Source organism: Bidens hawaiensis, unplaced genomic scaffold, assembly GCF_021521415.1.
Source record: "Bidens hawaiensis isolate Kalapana, Puna unplaced genomic scaffold, B.hawaiensis_p1.1 tig00003760_1, whole genome shotgun sequence".
Taxonomy (NCBI): domain Eukaryota; kingdom Viridiplantae; phylum Streptophyta; class Magnoliopsida; order Asterales; family Asteraceae; genus Bidens; species Bidens hawaiensis.
Window position 1 is genome coordinate 503,078 of NW_027491216.1, and position 11,890 is coordinate 514,967.

At 35.4% G+C, this 11,890-nt stretch overlaps 2 protein-coding genes and 1 non-coding gene across 3 annotated transcripts; 1 reads left to right on the plus strand and 2 right to left on the minus strand.

The window, feature by feature from the left end:
* Positions 1-3,226: 3,226 nt before the first annotated feature.
* On the minus strand, positions 3,227-5,802 carry LOC143624294 (cyclin-A1-1-like). The gene is made up of 7 exons (XM_077094996.1): positions 5,492-5,802; positions 4,813-5,128; positions 4,373-4,736; positions 4,205-4,280; positions 4,013-4,123; positions 3,489-3,638; positions 3,227-3,412 (listed from the first exon to the last, which is right to left on the minus strand). Exons 1-7 carry the CDS (start codon positions 5,657-5,659, stop codon positions 3,227-3,229), a joined length of 1,371 nt encoding a protein of 456 aa, XP_076951111.1. The 5' UTR covers positions 5,660-5,802.
* Positions 5,803-6,823: 1,021 nt separating this feature from the next.
* TRNAK-CUU (transfer RNA lysine (anticodon CUU)) lies at positions 6,824-6,893 on the minus strand. Its single transcript has one exon. It is a non-coding gene; the product is annotated as a tRNA-Lys (tRNA).
* Positions 6,894-9,599: 2,706 nt separating this feature from the next.
* On the plus strand, positions 9,600-10,223 carry LOC143624295 (uncharacterized). The gene has a single exon (XM_077094997.1). The coding sequence runs from the start codon at positions 9,600-9,602 to the stop codon at positions 10,221-10,223; it is 624 nt and encodes a 207-aa protein (XP_076951112.1).
* The last annotated feature ends 1,667 nt before the right edge of the window (positions 10,224-11,890 follow it).

Below are 11,890 nucleotides of genomic sequence, written 5' to 3' on the forward strand. Positions count from 1 at the left end.
CATAATACACAATGATGAATACATATAACACAATGACCTGATACGTAAAACACAATGGAAACTACATATTACACAATGACATGAACGTAATACACAATGACTAAAACACAATGATAAGTAGAAAGACAAACGATGAGCACAAAGACACAATGACAAACAAAAAGACACAATGATGTAATCTTTATTTTAATTGTTATTTTTAATATGAGTATCAGTTGATAACACAATGACCAAAATATATAACACAATGAAATGAAAACCCCAATTAAAAATCATAATGAACAACCAATAACACAATATAAAAAACCCACTATTTTTTTTTTATTTTTTTTATAACAATATGATACTCATAATAAAGATAAAAAATGCTTGTTATTATGGTGAATTTTTTTTAAAAAAAATAATGTTGCACGAAAATTTATGGACGTTTTAAAATGATGGGGGGAATTGGCATATGCCTTGCATGTGAAAAGAGAAAGTCAACAAAAGTGGGTTATTACCTTTATGCTCATTCTCATTAATTTATTTTCTTAAATTAATCTCCACCATTCAAATATAAAATCAATGTATTAGATTCCTTCTTACCATTTTCATTTTTTGTTGTCCTTTGTATTTTAACTTTACATTTGTGAACTAACCTCCTAGAATATCAACTTTCCCAACACTATGGGGAATTGAAAACCAACTTAAAGGTAGGGATGACAATGGGTTGGGTTTGGGTATTCTCAAACCCATACCCGGTTATAAAAGTTCATCCCAAACTCGTCCAAAACCCGTCGGGTTTTAATCGGGTAATAACCCGTCGGGTCTCGGGTTTTCCCATCGGGTTTTGGGTTTCCTATCGGGTTTTGATAAAATACCTATCGGGTATACCCGGCTCAAAACCTGTTGGGTTTCTACCGGGGTTTTGACAAAATATAACTAATCGATTGAAAAGATGGTTACCATAAAGGTAAAATATCTCAAATAATTGACATAAACAAGTTATTATATATATATATATATATATATATATATATATATATATATATATATATATATAATAAGCTATATCGGGTACATCGGGTATATAATCAGGTAAATGGGTCTATGTTATCGGGTAATCGGGTTGGGTAATCAGGTATATTAGAAATCCAAACCCGTCCCAAACCCTAACGGGTCAGGTATTACCCGTCCCATTTATGTCGGGTTTCGGGTTTTCCCATCGAATTCGGGTTTCATTGCCATCCCTACTTAAAGGTGAGATCTGTTTTGAAGGCCAACCGCCAAAACAAGTTATCTTTTGAACTTGATTTTTACAAGTTTAAAAATCTGTTTTAAATATTTGTTCTCTTAAAAAACTTTGTTGTATTTTAATAGATTGTTAAAAGTGTTTTAGTTGGAGGTTCAATTGAAATGAAATGTAACATGAGATGATGAGTGTTTGTAGAGAGAGAACCTTATCACACATCATAAGAGAAAATCATGAGAATGATTTTGGGGAAGTACATAATCAAGACACCAAATTGATGTTTGTGGATGATTCTTAAATCTTAATAACTAGAGCCACTGTTCATGCATGTGGGTATAACTCCAGTTTCATGAACCATCCATCATTGAGAAAAGCATAACAATGATTGATGATCATTTGACAATTAATACCGATTGGGATTGAAACCTTAGAAATGAAGTTGTCTACCAAGTGTCCTGTCCTACTCCTACCTTTGAGATATTATAATTAACAAATCAGATCACAAAAGTGCTCAAAGTAGCAACACAGGTTACAACTAAAGAGATTTATATTTAATAAAACTGAGTTTAATTAATCATATATTTGCGACTATTGTTTTGGTTGATAACATTGTTCGGTTCCTTAACGAGGTTTTCAAATTCATATAAAGAAATAATAGTAACCATATTTTTCATGAATGTAAAAAGCGTTAAGTTTTAATTTGGATGTTGCAAATTAAGAGACTTAAATAGAAACGACATGAGTGTTGTTATCTATGCCAAAGGAGATAAAACATTATAAGTACATCAAGGTTTTGATATCAAATAGATATGGCATATATGCAACTTAAGTATTATAACTTACTAATAAGTGTGTGTATCACCACCATTAATGTCAACCATCAAAGATATTATAACCTTTACAAGTACACATTCACATTCTTGGTAACGGTAGATTAATTTTTGTCTTTATAAAACTCATGATAGTATGAAAACACATATAAATAAAACCCGTATGATATGATATCCACGCTTAAACCCTAATTATAAGTCTGTATTCGCTTTCCCTCTTTACTTTTTCGCTTCCTCTTCCAATTGTGATGTATCAGCCTTGTCAACTTGTGTTCATTAACGAACGCCAAATCATGTTGTTTGGTCAATTATGTTCGTTTAAGTTTGTTAATGTTCGTCTGTGTTCACTTACGTTCGTTAACAACCCGCAGTGCATGCCAATTGACTAATGAACAAGCATGAACAAAAAATGTGTTTGATTATGTGTTCATGTTCGGGTTTAGTTAAAGCTAAATGAACGACCACAAACAACTTATTCAAGTTCGTTCAAGGCCTACCCTCAACAAAAATAGACTATTGAACGAGCATGAAAAATGTGTTTGATTATGCGTTCTTGTTCATGTTCGGTATGAGCTCGGTATGGTACCCGTATTGACTAGAACCGATCCTGAAAATGATCGGTTCAATACCAGTACCCGTTTTTTAATAACTTAGTACCAGTACAATTTGCTCATCCCTACCCTTAAATGGAGGACAATACTCCCGGTTATCGTTATTGCCGGTTTTAACTTTATACCACACCCCTACATATCATACACTTATTTCTACATGTTTAAAAAATTATTATTATATATATGTGTATAAACATTTCATTTATCACCAACATTTAATTCATTATTTTGAATTAGAACAGAAGTAAGAAAAAAAAAATAGCATCTATTATCTTCAAGATTCTAATACACCATCATCCATCATTCATCATCACAAGAGCACCATTAACATGAAATGAAGCAAAAGCAACCTTCCAACAAAACATTGAACTAAAAAATTGCAGTTTCTCATCTCAGTTAACCATTTGTTCTGCAAACACTACTCCTTGCCTTCATGCCATCTGTCAACTAGTTGTTATTCATGAAATACTCCATTGGTATGGACGGAGGACAATACTTCTTTGCAACAAATTTGTACCGTTACACATGGAAAAAAAACACTAAATTAATTAATTTCAAACCCATGTAAATATCACCAAAATAATATTTTTATCAAATTTACTTACCTTATGCTGACTGTACTTTTCCCTAATTGCTGGCAAACTCGAATTCGGGCATTCAGAAACAAGTGTATGCAGAGCCTTGACACATTCAAACAGTTCTGATGGCTCATACTGAGTGTAATGCTTCAATGTTGGGTTCTGCAGAATTATTATGAATTTATAATTAAAACTTTGAAGAAATAATAATTTTGAGCTCGAATGGGACGGGACATACCCAAGGATTTTGGGATGGGAAAAGTATGAATCTTGCTAAGAATATCGCAGATGCAGCAACAAGAGACGGGGCATGACGCAGCATGTTATACTCCACAAGTGATAACTCGGATATGTAGCTCGCCAAACACTCTAAATGCATTGATGGAGCCTGCAAAAATGGACGGGTTGAGCAACGGTTTAAAAACATGTTTGGGTCAAGTGGGTCCAGTTTAGATTTGGGCCATTCTGAAAACATTTGCCTTTAAAACTTTTAAAAATAATCAACTTTTCATTTTAAAAAAGTCATTATGGCCCATAATCTAATTGGGCCCACTTGATCCAATAGAAAACACAAATAACACTCTTTGACCAGTCACCAGCCCATTTACTCATACAATTACAAACTCTTTAAAAAGTATAAAAGTGCATTATAGCCCAATGATTAAATTAACCAATATAGGAACAAAAATAATGCACATTGACTGACCCGTTTACTCATAGAAACCGACCCGTTATCGCGAAGTCCAAAAGTTAAGTTTTTACCTCATTTACACCATGAGCAGCGCGAACAAATCTTCTCAAGAAACACCTAACTGTTGGGGCTGTCAATTCAAACTTCAAAAAACTCAGAACTTTGGACTCCATTTGCAACACCTGCCAAAAGACAAACTTGTTAGTCAAATGAACCCTCTTAACAATTAGTTATTTTCAATCACAAAACACACACACACACACCTCATCTTTGAAGTATGTATTATCTGTTATATAGCAAAATTCCTCCACCTGTGGTGCACAAATCTCCTCATACTTCCTGAAACATTATTCAAATTATTACTTCAATTTCTTTTTAACCAAAATATGCATATAATTCAAATAACACAAGAAATTTAAAAAACCACTTACGAGGCAATCATCATACACGCGACACCTAGCAACTGCAACCGTTGGCGGTCCATTATATTCCCAGAAAGATACCGGTCAATGTAGTTAATGGTCAAATACAACGTGTCCGGCACAAGCCTGTACTCTTCAGCAACCTCCACAAGCCAATCGATCAAGATCGCACGCATGCTAGCATTAATATCTTTCTGCACCTTCTCCATGAAATCAACCGCAGGCCTCTTTTTCAGCTCGGATGCACGAAGATGCTGGTAAATGTCACAAGCAATCGTCGCACACAACTGCGGGTCCACGAAATCCACATCAAGATCAACCACCTTGTCATTTGTTCCAATCTCAGCAAGTATCTCCCTTTTGCACACATTAGCTGTTAACAAATGTAACACATGTTAAGTATATTAATTTATAAGTTAAACATGAAAACTTATAAATTATTAATTCACCAGTTTGTTCCACATGATCTGAGATGTTGAGTTTGCTGCTCGTTTTCCTCTCGATCGACTCGATTGCTGCAATGTCATTGCTGTCAATGTACTCAACATCAGGGCTGTTTAACGAGTCACAAGTCGACATCGTCTCGTCCATGGAAGCCGATAACCCGTCTGATTTAGACGGAGAGACAACGGGAGGAACATTGAGCTTTGAAATCTTGGACACAGTTTCATCTTTTCTGGGTATGGTTGTGTTCTTACTCAAACCGTTATTAGCAACCACAGATCCTTTTTTTGAGTCACCGACCTTGGAAACACTCGGTACCATCTGATCAAAACACAGTTAATTAATACCCATATTAGTTTCTCCTTTTTCAAACCCTAAGTTCTTGAATATTAAATATCGATAAAAAAAATAAAGAAACCCATAATCAATATACTTTACTGGGTTCATCATCTTTTATCATAATTAAAACAACTTTTAAACTTTAATTTACTGTAGTCATCATTATTTATCAAGATTACTAAAAAATAAACGAAACCCTAATTCAAGAAACCCAAAATCAATTAACTGCAAATCATCATCGTTTACCAAAATCAAAACAACAGACATTCGATCGACAACAACTAACGATCGATTATCAAGAAACCCACAAAAATCAAACATAATAATTAAAGAATTTAGTTATACCAAAGCAGACGATGGCCTCTGGTTTGTAACATTGGCCAGAGCAGGGCGTTTCTTCGCCATACACGGCGGCACCGCCGCCGATTTACCGGCGAAATTCTCCGACGCCTGCCGTTTTGCCAGAGACGACGTTGTCCCGGTCAATTTCCGGTTATTAGTCACCATTGACATCAAGATTGCAGAAACTAGGGTTTTAAAATTGACGAACAAAAACGCAAGAAATCGAACGGCGTTTGTGGGTTTTAATCGAACAAGAAACCCAAATCGAAATCTTGACTTAATTTGATTTTGAACGAAGGTATCCGTTTGATTTTGTCAGACAAGAACAAAAGAAGGGTTTAAAAAGCAGAGGAATTGAGGGGGTTATTTAATGGTACTTTTGAAAGAGGGAAAGAATGTGATTTGAAATAAGGTTGATCCTGGCCGTTGGATTAAACCAGGTATTCATTAGGAGCGGACAAGTGCTGGGCCCCACGGGGCTCTTGTCTGTTTTAATACATTGGGCCTTGAATGAGGGGTTGGTTTGGGATGAGTTTGAAAGATGAGGGGGTGGAAGTGTTAATGTGAAGGCTTTGGGTTTCACAAGGGTCTTGTTTTTTTTAAGATTTTGATTTTCATTTTGAATGTTGAGCACTCTTTTAGCATGTGGCTTTTGAATTCGAATTTGAACGTTGGTGTTTGTCAATAATATTTTATATTTTTTTGAATGAGAGTCAATAATATTTTACGGATAGAGTGTTCGCTTGTTTTCTACTTTTGAGTGTAAAGTGCTATTATATTTGATTAATTTATTTCAAACTAAGATGGGAAATTTTAACACAAACACTAGAACAAAGTATTAGGAGAGCGTTTTCTACGTATGTTCGGTTGGGCTCAAGGGCGGAATTTTAAAGGGGACGAGGAGGGGTTCCGGCTCTTCTATTTTTGGGCTTTAGACTTCTTAATATAGCTCATATATATACTTTTGATAAATATATGATTTTTGATAGCCTAAACCAATGATAAAATTAAAAGAAAAAAACAACAAAAATAAAAATGGTAAAACAAAAAGAATAGAATCCATTAATGATCTCATTTTTGAATGACAGAGATTGATTTAAGAGGAAAAATAGATAGGAATGATATAAGGTAATTACCCACTTTTGTTTAACTTTCTCTCCCTGCATGTCACACACATGTCAATTACTCCATCATTTTAAAATGTTCATAATTTTTTCATACAACATTTAAAAAAAATAATGAAATTCACCATAATAATAATTTTTTTTTATCTTTATTATGAGTATCAAATTGTTATATTTTATTTAAATTTTTAAAGAAAAGTTTAAAATAAATCGCCCACCGTGGGGCTCGAACCGACGACCAGGTTAAGAGCCTTGTGCTCTACCAACTGAGCTAGACGGGCTTATATAAAAAATAAAAAAAATAGTGGGCTTATATATATTGTATAATTGGTTATTCATTGGTAATCTTAATTGAGTTTTTACATGCATAATGTTATAGTTTTTGGTCATTATGTTTTTCAATTGTTACTCATATTAAAGATAAAAATTAAAATAAAGATTACATCATTGTGTATTTTGTTCGTCATTGTGTCTTTGTGTTCATCATGTGTCTTTCTACTTATCATTGTGTTTTAGTCATTGTGTAATATATTCATTGTCTTTTGTTCGGGATTAACATGTGAAATTCACTTAATTTAAGAAAAAAAGAATTATTTTCATTGTGTATTATGCTCATATTATTGTGTAATATGTAGTTTCCATTACGTTTTTCGTTTCAGGTCATTGTGTTATATGTATTCACCATTATGTTTTACGTTTCAGATTATTGTGTAATATATATTCATCATTGTGTTTTATGTATTAGATAATTTATTGTTATTTTATCATTAGATTTACATATGATTACACAACGGTGTTATTAATATTATGATTTAAAAGAGACAATGACTAATAAGACACGATTACAAACAAAAAGATATAATGACGTAATTTTTGTTTTAATTATTATATAGCAAAGTTATACTCATATTAAAAATAAAAAAACGTTTGTTATTATGATAAAAATTTTTAAATATCATATGAAAAAAGTTATAGACGTTTTAAAATGATGGAAGAATTGACATATGACTTGCATGTGGAGATATAAAATATGTGCTATTAATTTTATATATTTTTTCTTTTGGTTCTCACTTGACGCATGTAAATTAATTATGGCTTCTCACACTTTTTATTTTTGTTGGCCTTTGTAGAATAGCTTAACCCCCAAACCAAACCAACTAAAAAGATGTTTTTATTTTAGGCTTTATGATATTTATTTGATAAAAAATATTGGTTTTTTATATGTCTCAATATTAAATTCTAATATTTTTGCCTCCTTATTTAAAAGTTCAAGTTCTGTAACTGTTTGAGCTCGTATATTCAAAATATTGTATGAGGTTCAATTTGGATTAAGAATATTCAAGAGTCGGTTTATGGATATTATTTACTAGCTTTTGAACCCGTGTATTACACGAGATTTGTTAAATGAAAAAAAAAGGTTTGTTATTTAAATTAAATGAACAAAATTAAAGGTAAAAAAGAAATGATATATATTGTACAAACAACAAGAAGTCTGGAATCTCAAATTTTAAATTTGATAAATCTCTTTATATACAACATTTGTTGTTTTATCACAATATTCAAATCATCATCCAATATAAACAAATTTAGACCATGTATGTTGTTACCCTGAATAATGCAACATATAATGTTCATGAGAAAAACTGGACATCGAAGGAACAAAACAACCTTAGAAAAATATCGTTCTATATTATTTTCTAATTGTTTTCCATATTTCTACTTGTTTCATCTTCAATCAATATATTACTTTCAATTTCTAACCCAATTGTCAAAATGTTTTGGCCAATGACCCATTGAAAGCTAGTATGAATGAAATGAAATATTAGAATATTAAAACGGTAAATTGACTATTTTATAACCCAATTACCAAATTGATTTCAACCCATAACTCATGGATAGCATGGATTAAGGAGAATAGAGATTAAAAATTAAGATTTAATGTGATTATGACACATCATTATGATTAATTTTGTTTATTGGTAGAGTGAGATAAGATTTTGGGTATTAGATTATAGATGGGTTGTGCTGGGGACACCCCAAACACCCCCTAATACGCCACATATAGATCCCTGCGCGGCGTATTAGGGTTGTACAACCTAAGACTGCAAAAAGCAATCCTAGGTTGTCAAATCGTACCATTATACGACCCATGTAGTGCTATGCGGGGCGTATTAGTCCCTTTGAATTATTGGATCCCGGCTCCCCCTTCTCTATCCTTTCTCTTTTTTATTATATATACATACATTCGATCATCGTTATAATATATCAAACTCACATGCACACAACAAATAATTTGTAACATATACACACAATGTCGTGGTTTAACCATTTATTTTCAGAGTCGAATGAGGAGAAGACGGGTTACGCCGTTAACGATCAGCCTAGAACGTCGTGGTTACCGGACTTGAACCCGTTTCGCTTTATATTTATTTAGTATGAAGTCGTTAGTTGCTTTTTTAACTAAGACAAGTTACATTGTGTTTTGTTAGGAGTATGTCGGCTATCATCTTCAGCTTGAACAACCTTACGATCAGCCTAGCTCGTCGGGTTTACCAAATTTAAACCAGGTTACGTTATATATATTTATTTAGTATGAAGTTGTTAGTTGCGTTTTTAAGTAAGCCATGCTACATTACGTTTTGTTAGGAGAAAATCGGTTATTAAGACATGCTACATCAGAAATACGCTCTTGTCCATAAAGGACCGTAATCAAAAGAAAAGTTTGTTCTCGAAGATCCTATCTGCTCTTCCAGGGAGATCAAATAAGAAGGGGCCCAAAAAAAGAGAGGATCCTCGGGGGCGTCCCAAAAAACCAGATCCCTCGAGGCACAGCTCCTACACACCCTCTCCCGATCTCCCTAAACACAGCTCCTACACCCACCCCCTCGCTGTCTCGTTCATTGTCCCAGTCTCAGTCGCGGTTTAAAATTCCGAGTATGCGACTTAAGACATCGAAACCTACGGAAGCTCTCCTTGGGTTTCCTTTAATGGATTCTCCAGCGCAAGTACTGTTGATAGAAAGGTTTAAGAGCGTTATTCCCAGCTGTGCACAGCCGTTCATCTCAGACATCAAAGACTTAAGCCCAAACCGTAATTGCGGTTTCCGAGCAATCACCGAGGGTTTGGGGGTGCATCCGAAATACTGGGGTGAAGTTATGCGTGGATTGATGAACGAGATGGACACAAACGAAGCATGGTGGAGGGCAATGTTCAACAGAGAGGATCCTCATTTATATGATACGGTTGGTTCCAAGCTGGACTGGTTCAACACAGTTAGACCGGCACCAGAGACTCGTTGGTTCTATGTACCCCCCCCCCCTCATGGGTACCTGGTTGCTCAGGCATATGGGTGTGTGCTAGTCAATATACACGGCAATGACACTGAGGCGTATTTTCCGTTGAGACTCGGTCTTGACATGATTTCGAATCCACCAGTTATATGCATCGCTAATTGGGGAGGTAATCACTGGATAAATATAAAACTGGAAGGGGATTTCCCAATGTCGTCGCCGGACTGTAATTGGGAAAGAAAGCCGCAACGAGAGGCGCTCGAATGGAAAACACATTCCGAACAGCGTTTGAGTGAGTTTAAACACATAAGCCAGGCCTAGCATAGGACATGTCCTACAATTAATATAAATTGAAAGTTGTAATAACATTTGTATCAATGTATATATATAGACACACACATATATTGAAAGCAAAATTTGACCTTTTGTTTTCTGGTTACTTATATGATGTCTTCTTTTAAATATGGTTTGACACACACACATATATGATAATAATAAATACTAATAATAATAAATAATAATTGAAATAATAATAATAATAATAATAATAATCTAATATAATAATAGGCCCTTTTAAACAAAAGAGGGTTTAAAAGGGGCCTAATACGTCGTGTATAGTAGTACTATATGCGGCGTATTACCCCCTTTTAAAAACCCGTATGCCCAGCTGCCCCCATTATTGTTAACATTTCAAAATTCAAACACACACACAAACACCTTCCGAGCATCACCCCCGAGCATTCAAACATCGTTCGAGCACCGACACCGACACGACACGAGGTACGTCTCAAGATGTTTTTTTTCTTGATTTGAACTTGATGTTATTATGATGATGATGATGTTGTTGTTGTTGTTGTGATGGTGATATACGACAGCTGGAATCCAGCCGTATTGAGGCCAGATTCCGGTCGTTTTTTTGGCAAGGAGGATCAGCGACGGCATACAGTGCTATACGCCGCCGCTGATACATACATACATACATACATACATACATATATATATATAAATTATTATTATTGTTGTTGTTCTTGTTGTTGTTGTTGTTGTTATTATTATTATTATTATAATAGATGGAGGATGACGAGATCGAGATGGAGCTCGAGATTGAGTAGCGGCAAGAGCGAGGCCGGGGCTGCGGGTGGGGGCGGGGGTTGGGGGTCCCGGACCAGATATAGGGTGATGACGTATTGGTCGGGTACCCACATTTGAAGTGTCAGGAGGGTAGCAACCATGATGTCCGGTATAGGCACCAACAACAGATGACCCCGTTTTACAACACGGTCATCTGTTAGCCGTTTTTGGAGGCTTGTGATGCGCAGGAGCAGGCAGCCGAGTACGTCGCAGACAATACGCCTGGAGCCAATGCTTCAGTATGGCTCGAAAGGCGCACCGGGAGCTGACATTGAAGGTTTACTCCACGATGCGCATTAGGTATTTTTATTTTTTATTATATTAAGTTGTATTTTTCAGGTCGCGCGCGTCGGGTACGGTGGAGATTCCGATGAGGATGCCAGGCGCCGACACGACATGCTTTCCGCGTGTTTGGGGAGGATGTCCACCTCTCCCTGGAGGAGTTCGCCGTGGCTCTTGGCCTATACATGGAGGCGAGGGTACGCCTCCCAATTTACAAGGAGATCATACACTAGCTGCCGAACGACGACCTATAGAGCTGGTGGAGCACGATTAGCGAGGAGCCGTTCGGGGTCAGGGAAAGGGCCATGAAGGCCAAGGTCTTCGCCATTATGGACCCGCTGCACAAGTACGTTCCCAATGTGGTGTATTATATTATATTATATTATATTATATTATGTTATATTATATTATATTATATTATATTATATTATATTATATCTACACAGACTGAGTGCGACATCTATTTCGGGTCGTAGTCAACGCGGGAAACACTATAGCCTTCGCGACCTGTTTTTATAAGGTTTCTGTTGACCGGCATGAACTGCAACCTCGCTAGGGGCTTGCAGACGATTTTG